We start from the raw sequence: 18,490 nt of genomic DNA, 5'->3' as shown, positions 1-18,490 counted from the left end.
CTGGCACCACCGACTCTGTCTGAGGCGTGGCCCCAGCGTGTCCGGGGTCTGCGTGGGGATCTCTGCGGAGCCGCGCGGGGGCAGCTCCTGGGGATGGACGCCCGCTGCCCCCGCCCCCCAGCTGCCTCCCTGCGGGTCCTGCGGGGTGAGCCAGCCCGAAGCTTGGGCCTGGGAGTGTCCCAGCCAGGGGCCACGGGGGGCCTGGGGTGTGGGGGCGCGTAGCCCGTTCATACTTGCCTCTTCGTCTTTGGTTTCAGTCTCCTTGTGTTTAGATTCTAGTCCTTATGATCTGTTGCCTAAACCTGTCTGATTCTTTCGATTTTTTTTTCTTTCTGAAAAGAGAATTTTCATGGTTTCCTATTCTGCCTTTCTTCTGTACGCCTCTCAATGGGATGAACAGCTGAAATCAAAAAGATAGTAGCAGGTAGGAATCCGGGGGGGCCGTTCCCGCAGAAAGCCTGCTTGTGGAGGGCGTTCAGGTGCGAGAACAAGATGCCACAGGCAGGCTGTCCGTAGTGGCCCCGCCGGGAGCGTGTGCGGCCAGACCCCAGGAGCCACACACACGGCCTGCCCCCTGGGCGTGGGCCTCCCAGCCCCTTAGTTGGGTTCCTCCTGGCACCCCAACTCATGGCTTTGCACAAACAGCCCGGTCCTAGAGGGTGGTGGGTGCGGTCTGGAAGTGCCGGCTGCTCCCAGCGTCCCCCGAGGATGAGCCCACGTGTCACTCTTGCCGTGTGCATGGCCCCGTGTTCATATATCTGCATGTCTGTTACGTCCCATCTGTGAGCCTGGTCCCAGGGGCCGGGCTCTGCCTGTGGGCACTGCCTGCCGCTACTCTGGGTCACATCTGCCCTGTGTGTCGCTTCTGGCTGGACATGACACCGTGCCACCTCCCTCTTCTTCCAGCACCTGGCCAGGGCTACTCCCCCAAGGGGCCGCACAGGCTGGGGCCCGCCCCTTCAGCGCCTGCCCTGTGGACGGGCGGCGTGTGGAGCTGTCCTTGTACTGTTGACCATGACGTGGCCATGAGCCACGGGCACCCAGGGTGACAGCGAGGTCCCTGGCTCGGGTGGCTGGTCTAGAGCACCCCGTAGGGGCAGTGCTGCGCATTTCCTTCATGTAAGAGGAGGCATGGGGCCTCTCCTCGGTCTGCGGAATGTGGTCTTTCTCGGGCAGGCATCTCCGTGACCTTAGGGTGTCCACGTGGGCACCTGGGGAGCAGAGCTGCTGAGGGGCTTCGCCTTCTGTGTGGTCTGGTCTTCCAGTCCTCCCTGAGGTCTGGCCTCTGGGGAGAAGCCACTGCAGTCCCTGGAGGAGGCCAGCCCTGTGCCATGTGGCAGCTCACAGGCCACCGCGGGGGGGACGGGCCAGCGCATCTGTGTGTGCTCAGCATGTGGGCCCTGGCCAGGGCGTCTGCTGTCACTGCTCACGGAATGTTCTTCTTCATTCTGAACTTTCCCCCCGACCGGCCCCACCTGCTCACATCATCACCCCCAGACTCCCGTGTAGAGACACGTGTGTTGCGGAAGTTACCTAAGCCGTGGCTGTTCTCTGCGAGGAGCTGGCCCAGCACCAAAACAGCCGGACGTGGGCTCCCCTGTGCGCCGGCTGGCGGCTGCTGCGGGCACCGGGCGCTCAGACTCGGGGCCTCTTCCCGGGCCCACGTTCTGTGTTGGCGGAACAGAGAGAGCAGGCGGGCGCTCTTACATGCGCCCGCTGCACTGGCCTCCGCCATTTCAGCCTGGCACCCTCCCCCCGCGGCGCCGGTCAGAGGCCGTGCCGGGAGCCCCGTGCACCGGCAGCTGGCCACTGCTTCAGCAGGTTGCCGTTCTGGTCCCTGCTGGAAGGGAAGAGAATCGTTTGCTTTTTGTTTTTTGGGTTGCTTTTTTAAAATAATTTTTTTAGTGTTTATTTTTGAGAAAGAGAGACAGAGCACAAGCAGGGGAGGGGCAGAGAGAGGGGGAGACAGCATCTGAAGCAGCTCCAGGCTCCGAGCTGTCAGCACAGAGCCAGACGCGGGGCTCAAACTCATGAACTGTGAGATCATGACCTGAGCCGAAGTCGGACGCTCAACTGACCTGAGCCACGCCACCCAGGCACCTCAAATTCTGTGTGTTTCTGAAATTCTCAGCTTGGCAGATGCTTTCTTAGAGTCCTTACCCAGCCCAGAACACCACCATCATTGCCATTGTGGCACAGAACCTTCTCTGGGGCTTCTCTCAGTCTTTATTCCCAGGGAGTGACAATCAGAGCAGCTGGGACCCTGCTGGGCATGTCTAAACCACAGGCCCACGCAAGCCAGCGCGGGGCGTGCCAGGGAGGGGAGGGCCGCACGCCATTCCAGCCTTGTCACACCAGCCCCCGGCTGGCACAGCCCCCCCCCCGGCCCCCGTGCGGCGGGGGCAGCCCCTGAGCGAGCGCTCCCCCCGCAGAAGCCGGCCGGGCGGAGATGCTGGACCACGCCGTCCTGCTGCAGGTGATCAAGGAGCAGCAGGTGCAGCAGAAGCGGCTCCTGGACCAGCAGGAGAAGCTGCTCGCGGTCATCGAGGAGCAGCACAAGGAGATGCGCCAGCAGAGGCAGGACGGCGAGGAGGGCAAGTCGGGGCCGGGCCGGGAAGGGGGCTGTCCCTGAGCGCACGGGCGCGGCCGTGTGGCCAGGTCTCTGGCTCCAGGGCCCAGAGGGCAGTTCTGATTTGTGCGTCACACCACTGTGCTGGCAAGTTCTCCTTTCTGTTCCTGCGTCCGTAGCTTGTCATTTCTTTAGCTGAACTGGTGGCCTCCTTCATTTGCAGCCGAAGTGCCGCCTGAGCCCGGGGTGGCGAAGGAGCAGGAGGCTCCTGGCGAGGAGACCGTGGAGCGGCCCCCCCAGCAGCCTTTGGAACCCGCGCCCGGAGGTCCGGGGCATCCCCCTGCTCCTCCTCAGGGGCACGGCCAGCGCTCCGTGGAGGATCCCGTGGGGGCCGCAGGCAGAGCTCCGGCGGGTCCTCCTGGCGCAGCCGACGCGGAGCCCCGGGCAGCCCTGGCTGAGCAGAGGGAGGGCCAGCAGGGCGCCGGCGCGCAGGAGCGCGAGCCCGTGCCTGGCCCGGCCGGGGTGCCCGGGAGCCCAGAGAAGCCCGTCGCCGGCGAATTCCCAGGGCGGCGTCAGGACGTTCCCGGCGGAGGCTCCCACGAAAGGAGGAAATCCAGAAAAGAGGTGGCGGCCGCTGGTGCCGGCGTCCCGGAGGCAGATGAGCCGGAGGCAGGAGAGATGGGTGCCCCGCGTGTGAAGCTGCAGCCGGTCAGCCGCGACCAGGCGCCTGCAGGCGCGGCCAGCAAGTCTGGAGGAGCAGCCGCTGGGGCCCAGGCCGAGAGCCGGCAGCTGGAGCCCCGGGCTGTCTCTGCGCTGGGTCAGGGTGGGCAGCTGGGCGGCCACCCGGAGGCCAGAAGGGAGGCCGCCGGCGGGGACCGTGCGCCTGCTCGGGGGGAGGACGCTGCCGTCCAAGAACTTGAGCAGAGGCCAAACCCAGACCTCCGGCCCCAACCAGCCATCCCCGGGGCCGAGAAGCCAGACTACGCCAAACCCAACCGAGACCTGAAAGTGCAGGCCGGTTCTGACCTTCGGAGGAGACGGCGGGATGTGGCCTCTGGGCCAGGGGGGGCCCCAGCCACGAAGGACAGGGTCATCATCAGCTTCCACCCCCTCCCGGACGTGCAGGTCAATGATCTCCGCAGCGCCCTAGAGACCCAGCTCCACCAGGCCGCGGGGGGCGCTTTGCGGGTGGTCCATGGCCGCCAGATGAAGCAGCTGGCCGAGGGCCTGGAGGACCCATGAGCGCCTGCTCATGGCCACTGTCCTGGGGTGCTGGTGTCACCCAGCCGTGCCAGGACCACGTGGGCGCCGCGTTCCAGAGGACACACCGTGGGTGGGAGTCCGCAGGGCCGCTCACTGCGGCCTCGTCCCCAGACAGCCTGTGCCTTTGCCGTCCCCCATCTTGTCCAAGTGACTGAGCTCACCGTGGCCTCGGGGAGAAAGCCACTTGCCCAGACTCGGACGCTGCCGCGTCCACCTGGGGCCTCAAGAGGCCGGCGGGGAACCGCCGCCCCGACAGGGACTTGGGGTGTGAGCCCCCAGTCCGCCAGACTCCCAGTTGCTTTACATGTTCGTTGTTCACATGATGTTGAGTGTTGTAGAAACTCCCCAATGCACACCGCCTCCACCCGGCTGCTCGGCGGACACCGCTTCGTGTCTGGGGCGCACTGGGCCCGGGGCCACCCCTGGGGTCGGAAAGCTGCCTGGGCGCACAGCCACCCCTGCCCCTTCGAGGTCTGCTCTGCGCTCCCTGCAGTTTCCCAAACCAGAAAGTTGTTTTAAGCATAACCGATAGTGTGGCGTCTGGTTAGCAGAGCTGTGGCATCGAGGAGCCCGTGGCCAGGGTAGGGCTGCGACAGGCGGTCAGGGAAGAGCACCTACTGACCAAACCTCACAGGTGACACGGGAGCCGGAGCCGGAGCCCACGCAGCCCCCGAGAGACCCTGTAAGCAGGCGGGGCGGCGTTTTGTTTTCAGGGAACAGAAAAGCCGGAGGCCGCCCCCAGAGGCTGGTCAGGGCGCGGGTGTAACTGGCACGTGCGGTGGGCCGTCCACCTTCAAGCCCAGGCCAGCTCTGTCCCACGTGTGCGTGTGTGTGTGCCCCAGACCCTGCCGCCAGGGGCCCCGGTGCAGCCACTCACCGACCACGAGCTGCAGGTGCCCGGGCAGGCGGGAGGCCCACCGCTGCGGGCAGGTCCGGCCGCAGCTTCGTGTGACCTCCCTGCACCTTCAAAATTGGGTCATTTCCTGTGTCCAAGGACCAGAAGCAAATAATAAAAAAGGTGGAGTCTGGATGCCGAGCTGGTTCCTCCTGACCCTGGGGTGGGCGCTGGGGGAGGAGGAAAGCCCCTGACGAAGGGGGAGGGGTCTTGGGTGTTTCCTATCCTTTAGTAGGACTCCAAACCGACCCGGCTTGGTGGGAAAACACCTTTTGGATGTTTCCCTAGGACTGGAACTGTGTTAAGTTTTTAAAGTGGAATTTTATTTCCAAACCTGCTAACCCGCGTGTGTTCTTGACCTGAGTTCGTGTGTTCCTGGAGGTCCTGCTATCCTGCAGCTTCCTCACTGGGGGGGTGGGGGGTGTCCTGCTGCCCTTGGACACTCAGGGTCCTCGTCCCGTCCACACTCTCCCTGCCTCCTGGCTCTCACCTCCACCACCCCCCCCTCCAGTCCACAGCCCTCGGGGGAGAACTTGGGACCTCTGGGCAGGGTCACCTTGCCAGAACTCCAGGGAGCTGGGGGAGGGGGGCAGGGCCACAGACCGCTGGCACCACGCCTGGCAGGGCAATGGGCAGTCTGGCCGGAGCAGCAAGCCGTCCGTGGGCACCCCTTCCCCTTGGGTAGCTGCCTGGGCAGGTGGGGTAGGATCCTGCCTTCAGGGCTTCCCGTTCGAGGGCTGACACCGGTGACCAGTACAGACACACATGAGGAACTGGATGTGATGACGCGGCTGCACCAGACGCCAGTTTCGTTGAATTTCCCTCCGTAAACACGGTCTTCAAGCTGGAGCGAATTCAGTGAAGCCAGAGAGCAAGGAGAAGGCTGAGGAACTTGGAAGGGGTTTTGGTGGGTGGCCCAAAGGGGAGGGACACGTGGGAAGCTTGAGAGCAGAGGTGGGAGACATGGGGGCACGAAGGCACCTGGCAGGATGGTTCTGGAAGGGCCGGGAGCCAGTGGCCAGCAGACACCCGCAAGCCCCACACGAGGGAGGCCGTCGGGACCCCGGATGGTGTACGAGGGTCCGGGGCACACCCTCAAGGCTCAGTGAGGGAGGAACCCGGTGGTGGTGGTGGTGGTAAGGATCACTGGGCCCCCAGGGCGTGTGGGGTCAGTGGAGCACAGACGCCTCCCCCCACCCGTGCGTGGGTGCTGGGGACTCGGGCGTGCCAGTGGCTGGAGGAACTCTTGGAGCACAGTCCCCAAGCATCCAGCAGGTGGCACTCAGGACCCGCGGGATCCTCAGGCCACAGGCACTGGGGAACCCCTGGCTGTGTGTGTGCGTCCCCGTAAGCACTGCGGGGTGAGGTCAAGGGGCTTGGGCTCTGACTCCAGAGGCGGCTACAGAAGGGCAGGCGCCCCATGTGCTGTCACTGCCACTGGATTCCTAAGCCAGACCCTCTCTGGGCTGGCTGGCGCCTCGCCCCCCCAGCCTCTAGAAGGGCAGCCCCTCCTTTCTGCCTGTAAGTCCAGAAAAAGCACCCGAGTTGTCCTCCCTACACCCAGGCTTCTCCTCACGGCATTGCTGCACGCTGGTGGCAGCTACATCTGGTGGCTCCGTTAGCCTCAGACAACGTATTCTGGGTGAAAGTTCTTGGAGCAGTGCGCACCCACAGCCCGCGCACACTGCGTACAACAGGAGAGACCCGGCGTGGTCGGCTATGGTCTGCATTGTTGCTTCACTGCTGCTTATTCTAACCAGAAACCTTACATACACGAGGCAGGAAAACCAAACTCCCCCTCTGCCCATGACGTGCCCTGATGCGTGTGCAGTCCTTTTAGCTCTAAAAGCTTTAGATGTCTTAGACGTCTGCCCCTCGGGGCCATGGGCAGCAGACACAAGTGCAGTGCTGGTTTGTCCATCCTAAAGGCCTCCCCTTGGGGTCTTCTTGGCCTGGAAGATAAAGGATTTGGTTTGAACGGGTTAAGTTAGATGTTACCGCAAAAGGCAGAAGCCACCCTCCCAGGTGCCACCTCCCAGCAAATACTTTATGCAGAGCCTGGTTGTGGGTGCGCGGCAGAGGGCCCAGCTGCTAGGAACTGCCACGGGCTGAGGGGCTGGGTCTGCTCCGTGACCGTGCACTCCCGAAGCCACGCCCACCCTGGACCGGGCGCTGTGCAAACCCCTGCCCCCAACACACCACCCTTGGTCCTCGCAGGGCAGTGGGAGCTTGACAGAAAACACTAAGCAGAGCCGCTGAAATGTTGGCCTGGGGGCGGGGCTCCCCGGGACGGAGCTGGTTTGGAGCACAAGTGCTGTGGGCTCAACAGGACGGGCGGGGACGCACTCGATGCGCGGCCTCATGGTGACAGACACTGGAGCGTCCCAGTCCTCAGCTGCAAGTGCCTGGCGCCCGGGGCCTGCAGGGAAGTCACCTTCTGTGATAAATGGCATGTTAAAACAGCGGAGGGCTCCTGAGGGCAGCATGCACACCGTGGGGACATCTCATGTGACCAAGGCAGAGAAACATAAAGAAGTCACAGGTGGGTGATCAGGTGACTGGAACAGACAACTCCTAACCACAAAGGTGGTACAGAAAATCTGTGCGTAACTAACACGGTTGATCATCTTACACATCAATTCTTCCAACCATTAGTACACGGTGAAGCTTCATCTTGTCCCCTGGGGAGGCCTGTCAAACAGGGAAGCTGCCAAGAAGCAGGAAGCAAGGGACAGGTGCAACCTTGGATGAACGGCCCACATCGGATCTGAGGCTGGTGACCAGGGCAGGATGAGGCCAGGGGGTCTGGGCCATAATCATCACAAGGAAAGGTGCAAGATCTGAGCCCTCTGGGAGCTTCTCCTTGGAGAAGCGGCTAACCCACTCTAGCCGCTCTGCTCAAGATGATCCCAGAACATCAGGAAACGGCCTCGGGTCCCGAGTCCTGCCCAGCTCACCCAACCGCCCCGTGTGCAGCCCAGTTCCCTGCACCGGCAGCTCCTGACGGCAGAGCTGAGAGTTGGCATCATGGCCCAACCCCAGACCCACCCAACGGGGGCACCTTGGGTGGTGATGCCTTGGGCACCAGCCCAGGACACCCATCACAGGGAGCCCTCTCCTCATGCTGTCTGGAACTCCCCGTGGAGGTTCTCTGGGCATGTCTGCGTCTCCGCCAGCCCTCCTTGCTCCGTGTTCTTTACAAAATGTGCAAATACAACACTGTAACTCTACATTTTCATAAAGTGCTGGTGATATTCACAGGACCCCTAGTGGCTCAGCATCTGATCAAATGGGGGTCGGAAAAATGGCTCAGAAAGAGAAGGGACTTGCTGTTGAGTGGTTAGAGTCCAGAACCAAAAAAAAACCCCCAAACCCAGCGGACTGTTCCCAGTGGGGCCCCTTTCCCGGCCAGTGAAAACCAGTCAGGGCAGGGGGGCTGGAGGGCTTATCCGCCTCTGACAAACCCAGGACAGTGGCCTATTGATTCTCCTTCCATCCTCTGCAATATGCCGTCGGGGGGCGGGGGGGGGGGGTCCTGGCAGCACAGCAGCCCTCTCGGTGTGTCCCCGTGGCCCTGCGGTTACAACGGCGCGCACAGTGCACACGCGGGGCCCTAAACACCAAAGAAGCGGAGACAGCAGGTGCCGAGCTGCCTTCCGTTGGAGCCCGGGCTGCGCTTCGTTCGGGCTCGAGGCCCCAGCGACAGCACGGGTCACACGGAGCTTTGGCACACCTGCCCCCGCCGCCACCAGCGTCTTCACGACGAGGCTGGCGTTCCCCTCGCTCGACAGACGGCGGCACACAAGCTCCGCGGCTCCCGGCACCGAACGCGCGGCGCGGGCGCGACGAGAGCGCAGGGGTCCCCCTCCCGGTTCCCCTTCCCAAGGCGGGGCGGCGCCCACCTACCGCGGCGAAGCAGCTCCGCAGGGCCTCGAACTCCTGCACACAGAGGTCCTTCGTCAGGCGGCCGCCCGGGGCCGTGGACGCCTGCACACACCTGCCATAGGCCGCGGCCTGGGAGCGGACGGGGAGAGGCGAGGGTCGCGGCGGGGCCCCCGCGCCGGTCACCCAGGACAGACCCCGCCCGCGCCCCTCCCGGCAGCTCCTCACCTCGGCCCCACAGGCCGCGAGGCGCTCGGGGAAGGCGCGGAGGCGGCCCCGCACGCGCCCCCACACCGCAGCGTTCCCGGACATGAGCGGCCCCTCCCGGCACACACGGGCGCCGCCATCTTAGGCCCGCCCTCTTCCGGCGGCTCGCCAGGCGCGCCTTCCGCCCGTCGCCTTTCCTGCGCTTTCCGTCTGGCCCGGCCACGGCTCCGGCCCGGCCTCGCTTCCGGAACGGCGCCGGGCCTCCCGAGCCCCGCAAGTGGCCCGTGGATTTGTCTGTCTCTGACCTGGGACTTCGAATTGGACCAAACTCCGGTTGTTTGCCGGCAGCGGCTCCAGGCCCCGCCCCCCGCGAGCGATTGGCCAGCCTGGCCAGGCCCGCGCGGGGATTGGAGGGGGTCGGCGGCTGCGGGCGGGGCCGGAAGGTGGCCGGCATCATGGCGGCCACGCCGCAGCTGCGGGACCGCCTGAGCTTCCTGCACCGGGTGAGTGCGGGCGGCCGCGGCCCCCACCCCGGACGCGAGCCGTTCCCCTCCCTGGCCCTGCTCGGCGCCCGCCGCGGCCTCCTCCCAGGCCCGGGGGCGCCCCCACCCCCCTCCGGGCCGCTCCGGGCCGGTCCTCCTCGAACCTTCCCGGCCCTCCCTGGGCCCCTGCGGCCCGTCCCTGTGGCCACTCCAGGCTCGGGGCCGGGTCCCCGACGCGGTGTGGGCGGGCCACGCCCTCCCCACTTCCCGTCTCCCCGGACGGAGCCCGAATGGGAAGGGACGGCCGGGGCTTCAGACGGCAGAGCCGGTCGCTCACGTGCCGGGAGCCCTGAGGGAGGCGGGGGTCGGGCAGTGCCCTGCGGCGGCGCCTTGGGGACTGGGGGTCCTGCCCCCGCACAGGGCCTGCGAGACGGGCCCGGGCCTTCCTAATGGGTGCGTTTCAACCCGGGGCCCTCAGGTCCTTGGGAAGGACGCTCCCGAGCTTAGGAGACCCACGTTCACCACGTCAGCCCCTCGGGGCAGATGCTCCGGGAAACGGCGGTCGGGGCCTGTTGCGGGTGTGGCCGGAGCCGAAGCGGAGTCTGCGGGCGGCCTTGAGCGTCGGCAGGGCAGGCAGGGGTTCGGCGGCCGGGCCGCCCGAGACGCAGCCTCCGCCAAGGCCTCCACGGTTGTGCACGTCTGCCCACCTCCCCTTGGGGTCTTGCTGCACAAATAGCGTGACTTCCAGGACCGTGTTCTTGTGACGTTAGGCCGCTGCCTTTCACACTAGTCTGTAGTGAGCACCCGGCAGAGTCCACGCACCTGTTGGCGTGAGTGACCCTGAGGTTCCCTGTCCGGTCTTTGCACTGAGGCTCAGGCTCTCCAGGCGCCCAGGCGCCACACCCAGGGGGAACGGGGGTTTGGGTTTTATCCCCGTGATGCCTGCTCATGGCGGCAGGCGCTCTCGCTCCCTTTCAGCTCCCGATTCTCCTGAAGGGAACGTCAGACGACGATGTCCCGTGTCCGGGCTACTTGTTTGAGGAGATCGCCAGTATCCTTCCTTGTCACTCACGTGCAGGGGCCTGTCCTGAGGAGCTCCCCTGGCTCCTCTACGTAGGGACAAGTGTGGGTGGGCCCAAAGCCACAGGGCGCAGGAGGCCCCAAGAGCCCTGAGCTCCTGACACCAGGGCCTGGGGTGGGTGTTTGCGGGGAAGACGCGGGAGAAGTCCGCTGGCAGGAAGGCCTGGTTCTCTCCCCGGTCAGCGTGGCCTCGAGTGACCTGGGGTCAGCTCGCTCCTTCCCTAACCCAAGCGCCTACCAGAGATCTCGCACGAGTCCCTGGGCAGCAGCCAGTGCCTCCTGGAGTACCTTCTGAACCGTCTGCACAGCGGCTCTGGCCGAGTGAAGCTCAAGGTGAGTCCCTGAGTGGCCCCCGCAGACCCTCCGCTGGGGGACGGGTCAGGGCCCGAGCTCCTGCCAGTGGGCGGCAAAGCACGAGGAGAGGGTCGCCGCGGGATGCGTGCAGGCTGCCCTCTGGGCCTGTGCTGCCCCGTGCAACTGTCCCCCAGGTGCTGAAGATCCTGCTCCACCTGTGTGGTCACGGCTCCTCGTCGTCCCTGCTCATCCTCAAACGCAACCCTGCCTTCATCCAGGAAGCCGCAGGTATGCGCGCAGAGGGGAGGGCGGCCAAGGCAGGTTGTAGCCAGAGTCCCTTAGTGACAGCCACCGCCGGGCAGAGACGCCCCGCCCACCCGCGGGACCCCAGCAACTGCCTTCACTCTGCCACGTGCTTTCCCTTCCTTCGTGGCGCCGCGCCCTCAATATGGTGGCTTACTTCCATCCGTGTGCCCTGCCACGCCTTGGCAGCCCAGGCCTGTCCTGCCTGTTCTAGTACCTGGCACAGCAGAGGGGCTCTGTCTGCTCCCCAGCACTGCTTCCCAGGGCCAGAGCCGGGGGCACTAAGCTTCTGCTTCAGAAAATCTGCGGGAGCCCCAGGAGAGGGGCTCTGGCCTGCTGGCTCTAGGTCTAGCACAGGTGGGTCTGGCACTGTCCGTGTCTTTGTCCCTCACTGGGACCTGGGGGACGTGACCTGAGACCTCTCCCCCAAGTAAGGCAGGAGGCCTGGTCACAGTCAGTCTCAGGGGTGCAGCGTCCACAGCCCCCACCACACACCCTGAGTGACCGGAAGGGCTCGACCTTCAGGCCAGAACCACGCCTGCCAACCTGTCCCCAAGAGGGCAGCGCCGGGGAGGGGGAGCCAGATGCTCTTGGCCACCACGGTGCCCCTAGGGGACCCTGAGCACTTCCATCCTACCTGCCAGGTGCGGACATACCCCACACCCCAAAACCACTGCTGTCGCTTGGCTGAAGGCAGGGCTGAGTGTGGGCAGGGCACTGCGAGCCCTCACCCCCGTCCTCCACCCCGGGAGGCAGCTGAAGCAGCCCCGGGCGCGGCAGACAGTGCGTCTTGTTGGGACGAGAGTTTCTGCTGCCGCAGGGCCCGTCCCAGTCCGTCGTGCTGCGAGCACCTGCCCCGGGGACTATGCCACAGGCTGTCGGGGAGGTGGGGCAGCGAGCAGAGCTGGTTGTGGGGCGGCACAGCCCGCAGACCGGGTCCTCTGGGGCATCCCACCCCCGTGGTTCCCTTTGTGGATCCACTCCTGGGTGCAGGGGCCGATGTGTGCCCACCCTGGGCCACCTGCTGGGGCGGAAAATGAGATGCATTTGTGACAGGACACAGGTAAGGGGGGGTGTCACTTGATTCCTTCTGGGAAAATCCCATTCGTCACAGCTGAAGTGCTTACGTAGAGAGAGGTTGTATCATCGGGGTCCTGGGAGCCTCTGCGGGGCTTTGATTGGATGAGATCTGCTCGCAGGGCACACGGGCGCTGAGTGGAGAGTGGGTTGAGAGGGTGCGAGGAGGCAGCCAGTGCAGGAACCCTGGTGAGAGGCGGCAGTGGGGTCGGGGAGCGGGGCACCCTCGTTCTGCCCCGTGGGCAGGAGCGACGGGGTGGCTGGGGGCTGGGGGGGTCGGTGGTGTATCTCTGAGTGGCAGTGTGGGGCAGTGGGTCCTGGATGAGGGGCATCTGGGGTCTCCCCAGGCTTGGGGGCGCAGAGGGTGGGGGCCACCTTAGGGACTTTGACTTGGAAGGGCTGTTGCACGGGCACTTGATCAGACCTGTGGTTCAGAAAGTTACCCCTGAGCCTCGGGGTGCCGGCGTCATCTGCCAGGGGTCCATGGGGGGCCCGTGACCAGGGCCGGGGGAGCCTCAAAGCTGCCGCTCACCTGTGCGCCTGCCTCCATCCTGCAGTTTTCTCAGGGCCCCCGGACCCTCTCCACGGAAACAGCTTGTACCAGAAGGTGCGGGCGGCCGCCCAGGTGAGTCCAGGACTCGGGTCAGCCTGGGACAGCCATGATGGACACTGCTTTACCCACCCCCTGGGGCCCTGGCTCCGCCCCTGCTGTGGGGACAGGGGGATGGGGTGGGGCGGAACAGAGCCGACCTCAGCGCGCTGATCGCCCTCTGCCTCCTCGTCTAGGACCTGGGGAGTGCCTTGTTCTCGGACAGCCTGTCCCCCCTGCCTCCCTCCCAGCCTCCCAGGGCCCTGCCTCCAGCAGGTAGGCGACCACCCATCCCTGTCGCTGGGTTTTCACTCTGGGCCGGGTTCGGGGCCCCCCCCCCCCCCCCCCCCCGCCATCCCCCGTGCACAGAGCTGAGCGTGAGCGGCTACGGTGGTGCTGATGTGGGTCCTGCCCGCAGGCATGGGCTCCGAGTCCAGGCCCCAGGGTGCCCTCCAGGGCTTCGGCTACAGCAAGGAACGGGGCCCCACAGGTGAGTGCAGCAGGGGCGCGGGGGTGTGGGGGGAAGGGTCTGGCAGATCTGGCCTGGGAGGCATGGAGGGTGGTGTGGCTGGGGCTGGTGTGCCCTGCCCCCACAGTCTTCCCTGCCTGGGCCTGTGAGAGAATGAGGCAGGGCCTGTCTGTGTAATTAACAGGCGAGAAGCCAGGCAGGGCTGGTTCTGTACATGCACCCAGGCCCTGGGTCCTCAGAGGGCCGAGGGCCGAGGGTGGTGGTCGTGAGGGCGGCGCCGGTCGTGAGTGGACACAGCCTGCCTGGGCGCTGCCTGTTCTGGGCACGGTGCTCAGCACCAGGCTCCGTCGGGCCTGCGAATACACTGAAGCAGCATTCACTGGGGAAGCTTCTGGAAGGAGCTAGGTGCCCTGTGTAGGCTCTGCTCTGTAGTACAGCTGATGTGCTGGCCTCTCGAACTCCTCCGGGGGGGCAGGACTGGAGGCAGCTGGCACCCTCTCTCTCTCTCTCTCTGTCTCTGGCACAGGCTCTGCGGGCGAAGCCTTCCTCTCCACCATCCAGAAGGCTGCAGAGGTGGTGGCCAGCGCTGTGCGCCCTGGGCCCGGGAGCCCCGGCACCCGGAGGCCCCTCCCGCGAGGTGACGCCTACCAGCCTGCCGTGACGCCCGCAGCTGCCCGTGGTGGCCCCGTGGCTCTCCTGGGCACCCGAGGAAGTGGTGAGACTCCCCGGGGCGTCTGGGTGAGCAGGCCCTCCCCCCCCCCCCATAATCTGCAGGAGCGAGGAGGGGAAAGGCAGTGTCCTGTCCGGGGAGGGGCCCCGCCCAGCCTTGCCCAGCCTTGCCCAGCCTTGCCCAGCCTTGCCCAGCCTTGCCCAGCCTTGCCCTGACTCCTTGCACGCTTGCCGTGGCCTCTGTGGTGGCTGTCTCGCTGCACGCAGATCACGTGGCATCTAGAGGCTGTTTTGCCAGCTTCCTGCTCCGGGGAGGAACCCTGCCTTCACAGCGCTAAGGGGGCGGGGCTCCCAGGTCCCATCTCCTCAGGTGCAGGCCGGGGACGTGAGCTGGGCCGTAGCTCAGCTTTGGCCGGTCCAGCCAGGGCGGCAGCGGGGCCGGGGCCAGGAGCAGCCTCCACGGCGCACGCGTTCTAGTGGGGGGACAGAGCGGGGGGGACGACGGCCCCACAGGCCGACCCCAGGGCTGGGCGTGTGGGGGACAGGACGGCAGGTGTCCCGGCGAGCTGCACGCCCGCCTCTAAGAGCAGCATGTCCTGGGGGTTTTCCTGGCCTGAAGGAAGACGGTCGGGGTCTGTGTGACGCAGGCTCGGGCCCTGCCCCTTCTGCTGTGGGCTGGCAGTCCCCGTCCTGACCGTTCGCTGTGAGGGGTGTCCTGCTCTGTCCCCTGTCTCCTCGTGCCTGGTGTTTCTTGGTCCAGATACCCTGGGGAGGGGTGTAGGGGGAGGGTCAGAGCCCCCTCCCCTCCCCGATCTCACCCTCGGTCCTGTTTGTCACAGTCACGAGACCCCAGCCCGGGCAGGCGGGAGGGGGCTGGGACGAGCCAGACAGCGGCTCCAGCTCCCAGAATTCGTCCCGGGAGAGCGGTGACCCAGGCAAGGTCTCCAACTCGGGCAGTCGGTCGGGCAGTGACAGCCCCTCAGCGGCCAGCCAGGCACCCAGCGACCTGGCAGAGCGGTGAGTGGGTGCCGTGGGGCACCCTCCCTGGTCCTCTTTGGGGTCCCACCCTGGGTTGGGGCCTGACCTGGAGGAGTCTCTCTCTGCCCTGACCGCCGTGCTCCCAACAGGGTTGAGGCCATGACCCTGAGTGACTGCCAGCAGGAGCAGAGTCTGGTCCAGACGGTGACGCGGGGGCCACGCCCCTTTCTGAGCCGAGAGGAGGCACAGTGCTTCATCAAAGAGTGAGTCTCCCCCCCCCCCCCCGCTCCTCACTCCCAGCCCCCGCCCCCACCCCCGCCCCCCCTCCTGCTCGTCCCTTCCTGCAGGTGCGGGCTGCTCAACTGTGAGGCGGTCCTGGAGCTGCTGATGCGCCGCCTGGACGGGGCCGGCGAGTGCGTGCAGATGGTGAGGCCGGGGCTGGGGGCGCGGCGAGGGGAGTGGACGGGGCTGGCCAGCAACCTCCTCGCCCCGGGCCTGCCCTAGGAAATGGGGGGAGTGGGCCCACCCCTGGGGTCCCTGCCTTGGGGCCGTAGTCGGGCCACGAGGAGGAAGCGAGCTGTGAGATGGGCCTCCCTGGGGCGCGGGACCGCGCTGACCTTCCGTCTGCCCAGCAGAGGGCGCTGGGCGCCATCGCCTCCCTGGGCCACACCGACCTGCTCTCCCAGGAACACATCCTGCTCCTCACCCGGCCACGGCTGCAGGAGCTCAGCGCGGGCAGCCCTGGACCTGTGACCAACAAGGCCACCAAGGTGGGTAGCATGGGGACCCAGAGGAGACTTGCACACCTGTCCCGCTAGCCTTTCCCAGATGCGCCCCCACCCAGGACGGGCTGTGCCCTTAGCACAGCAGCCGAGGTCCTCGGCTTGTGGCTTCTTCCGGCTCCTGGGACCTCTCCGCTCGCCTGCCCTGCTGCTCTCAGCTCTGCCCTGCACGCAGCTCCCCCTCCCACGTGGCTCAGCACCCGTGTGGCCGCCTGTGAGAAGCCCTCCTTGGTTGCTCAGGTCCATTTATTCTTCTGTTTGCCAGCCGGAGTCCCAGTTCACGAGTCCGTGCTGGGCTCTTGGAGAGCAGAAGCGTTTTCCTTCACGCGAGCCCCTTTCCCCGGAAAGCTGGAACTGTGTGAGGGCCGCCTGGCTCCCTTACTGGGGAGCCTCCGGGCAGCCCCCCTCCAGGCCGGCACCCCCTCAACCAGGCCCCAGTACTTCCACCTGCCCACTGGCATCCCCAGCTTCTGCGCTCCTCTGTGACCACTGAGAATCCAGATCCTGGGTGGCTTGTCTTTAAACTCTCCTTTGTCAAAGAATCGGTGACCTCGCCACAGCGAGGCACCGTGGTGTCTCTGAGGGCATGAAGGCCGGGGGAAGGCCATGTGCGCAGACTTGGGAAGGACCGGAGGGTTTAAGGCATGTTTGTTTCCTCTGCATGTGTGTCAGGCGCTGCCGTGGCGCCCAGCAAGGGACCCCTCTCCCTGAGCTGGCCGGTCACACAGCCAGGTTCGCGGCCGGGGAACGCGTAGGAGCGGGTTCGCGTGTTTGGGTGCACGCAGGGTGGCTGGTGGGGGTGACCGGAAGAGGAGGGTGAGCCGCCTGCGCCTGGGGGGCTGTGTCTCCTGTGCTCCCTGGGGTGCACAGGACCCTCACCCGGCCCCCTCTGCTTCCTCGTCCAGATCCTGAGGCACTTTGAAGCCTCCTGCCGACAGCGGCCCCCCCCCGCCTGGAGGCCGCCAACCGAGCCGGGCCCTGCGTCTGCCCGCGGGGGCCCCGCCGACCTGCTAACCGACGCCGTGCCTTTCTCCGGGAGCCATGCTTTCCTACAGCCGCTGAGTTCCGCCCTCTTTCTGGCCCAGGGCCCTGCGCACCCCCTTCCCCCAGACGGCTCCCCCCTCTCAGTCCCTAGGGAGGCCGAGGCTGGACTGGTGGGCTCCAGAGTGGAGGGGGCCGGATCTGAGTGGAGCCCGCGGGGCACGGGCTCCCCAGAGGGGGCGCCAGAACTTTGCCCAGGGCCCAGCGGCGGCTGCAGGTCCCTGTTTGCTGGCATGGAACTGGTGGCCTGTCCCCGCCTGCTGGGGGCCGGTCCCGCCACGGAAGAGGCCCCCCAGGCCCCCTGGACGTCGTCACAGAGGACGGCAGCAGCAGGAGCGCCTCCCGGCTCAGAACCTTCTGCTTTCCCATTCCTAAACTCGTGACCTTGCCAGCCTGGGCCACGTGGGGAGTCACCGTGGCCCCGGCCTATAAATCCCAGGACGCCGGGACTCTGTGCTGTCCCTTTTGCCCACAGCCCCCATGTCCTACTGAAGAGTGTTTCCTCTTGGGTGGCTGTGGCCGGTCCTGCTCTCCCTCCGGCTGCTTCCCCTCACTCGCAGGGGACGCAGCGCCGGCAGCTGACCAGAGCGAACACGACCACCGCCAGTCAAGCCCCGGGGGTGCGCCCGGAGTGCACGAGCCCACAGCGCCGGGAGGCACCATGCAAAGGGTCCACAGGGGTCAGCTCCCAACCCAAAAGTGGGTTCGCCGTTTTCCTGCTGGATGAGGCAGGCCCCCCATCGTGCACGGGCCCCTCCTGTGGGTGTGGTGGCTGGAGGGACAGCCCCGAGGCCTTGAGGGAGAGCGGGACCCGCGCCGAGCTGGGCCCGTTTCTAGGCAGAGTTAGGAACTGAGCTGCTCGTTCGGGGTGGTGGCTGGGGTCCCCAGGTCTCCGGCCTTGCAGCCGTCTGGAGGCCCGACCTGCAGACACTGTCAGGCCCCTCTCCCTACAGCCAGATGGACTTCAAGGGGGACCAGGTGGCCAGAGGGCGAAGCACGGCCTGCGTGGAGGGGACAGGAGCTCCTAATGAGTGGTCGGGGGCTCCCAGGGTCCTCACAGGCACCGTGCAGAAGGGCCCCTGGCCCCTCTGTGGGGGGTGAGTCAGGAGGAGACCATCCAGGCCATGGCCCTTGCCACCCTTAGAGGAGGGCTTGGGCTACCTCAGTTTCCCCCCATGTCTCCCTTACCCGAGGCTACTCTCTGGACTTGACTTCCTGCAGCAGCAGGCCTGGGAAACGCTGACCTCAGGGCCCCGGACACCCGTGCCTGCCTCTCAGAAACAAGGGGTTTTGTGTGGATTTGGAACCATGGCTTGGCTCTTTGTTTTTGGGCTCAGAGCACTCCCTTTGCAGGGAGAAGCAGCTTCGCAGCCTCATGTCCACGGGGGGTGGGGGTGGGTCGGGGTCAGGCTGTTTGTGCTGCCAGGTCCCGGTGTGACCCAGCTCCCTGCGTTGCCTGCTCCCTGCAGACTGTGTGGGGGCGAAGGTTCTGGTGCCCTGGGGGTGCCATGGTGCCACTCCAGGGATGCAGCCCCAAAACTCCCGAATAAACACGGTCGTTCATGCAAGGCCTCACTGTTGATGTTTTTTCTCTTCTTTGTGTGTATGTCTGTGGGTGTGTTGGTGAAAATAGCATTAGTGAGGGGCACTCTTAGAGAACTTGTCTAAAAGTAGGACAGGTGTTATTTCTTCCTTAAATGTTGGAGAGAACTCCCCAGTGGAAGTATGTGGTCCTTTAATTTTCTTAATTGTAAGGTTTTGACTGTAAAGTTTTTCAAGTAGGTACAGGGCTCTTTGGGTTACCTCTTTCTTCAAGTGACTTTCAGGAATTTATCTTTCAAGGTATTGGTCCATTTCATGGAATTGTCAAATACGGCCATGGAGTATCATATGGCATAGTTTTATTATCC

General features: G+C 65.6%; 3 protein-coding genes across 8 annotated transcripts in view; 2 read left to right on the top strand and 1 right to left on the bottom strand.

The window, feature by feature from the left end:
• Positions 1-4,862, top strand: part of SLC38A10 (solute carrier family 38 member 10) — a 41,079-nt gene extending 36,217 nt beyond the window's left edge. For 2 of the 3 annotated variants that reach the window (XM_039226378.1, XM_039226380.1), the window contains 3 exons: positions 401-424; positions 2,433-2,594; positions 2,793-4,862. In XM_039226378.1, the coding sequence (XP_039082309.1) occupies positions 401-424; positions 2,433-2,594; positions 2,793-3,811 (1,205 nt within the window). In that variant the 3' untranslated portion in view covers positions 3,812-4,862. The remainder of the gene's footprint in view (positions 1-400; positions 425-2,432; positions 2,595-2,792) is intronic. The other variant, XM_039226379.1, reaches the window with a different exon arrangement.
• A 643-nt stretch (positions 4,863-5,505) lies between these two features.
• NDUFAF8 (NADH:ubiquinone oxidoreductase complex assembly factor 8) lies at positions 5,506-9,135 on the bottom strand. 4 transcript variants are annotated; one of them, XM_039226383.1, is made up of 4 exons: positions 8,838-9,134; positions 8,630-8,741; positions 7,074-7,146; positions 5,506-6,679 (listed from the first exon to the last, which is right to left on the bottom strand). In XM_039226383.1, the coding sequence occupies exons 1-4, from the start codon at positions 8,919-8,921 to the stop codon at positions 6,493-6,495; spliced, it is 456 nt and encodes a 151-aa protein (XP_039082314.1). In that variant the 5' UTR covers positions 8,922-9,134; the 3' UTR covers positions 5,506-6,492. The 4 variants fall into 4 exon arrangements, with proteins under 4 accessions (XP_039082314.1, XP_039082315.1, XP_039082317.1 ...); XM_039226385.1 differs by having other exon boundaries at positions 6,591-6,679; positions 8,634-8,741; positions 8,838-9,135; XM_039226384.1 differs by lacking the exon at positions 7,074-7,146 and having other exon boundaries at positions 6,495-6,679.
• Positions 9,136-9,209: 74 nt separating this feature from the next.
• Positions 9,210-18,155, top strand: TEPSIN (TEPSIN adaptor related protein complex 4 accessory protein). The gene is made up of 13 exons (XM_039226382.1): positions 9,210-9,319; positions 10,277-10,349; positions 10,620-10,711; positions 10,867-10,960; positions 12,610-12,677; positions 12,839-12,917; positions 13,060-13,131; positions 13,637-13,825; positions 14,619-14,796; positions 14,907-15,020; positions 15,105-15,183; positions 15,393-15,527; positions 16,445-18,155. Exons 1-13 carry the CDS (start codon positions 9,272-9,274, stop codon positions 16,961-16,963), a joined length of 1,740 nt encoding a protein of 579 aa, XP_039082313.1. The 5' UTR covers positions 9,210-9,271; the 3' UTR covers positions 16,964-18,155.
• The last annotated feature ends 335 nt before the right edge of the window (positions 18,156-18,490 follow it).

The sequence above is a fragment of the Hyaena hyaena genome, unplaced genomic scaffold (genome assembly GCF_003009895.1).
Source record: "Hyaena hyaena isolate Hyena2069 unplaced genomic scaffold, ASM300989v1 scaffold_21, whole genome shotgun sequence".
In the NCBI taxonomy this organism is placed as follows: domain Eukaryota; kingdom Metazoa; phylum Chordata; class Mammalia; order Carnivora; family Hyaenidae; genus Hyaena; species Hyaena hyaena.
The sequence above is the reverse complement of the archived record's forward strand: the minus strand, read 5'-3'. Positions and strand labels throughout refer to the sequence as shown.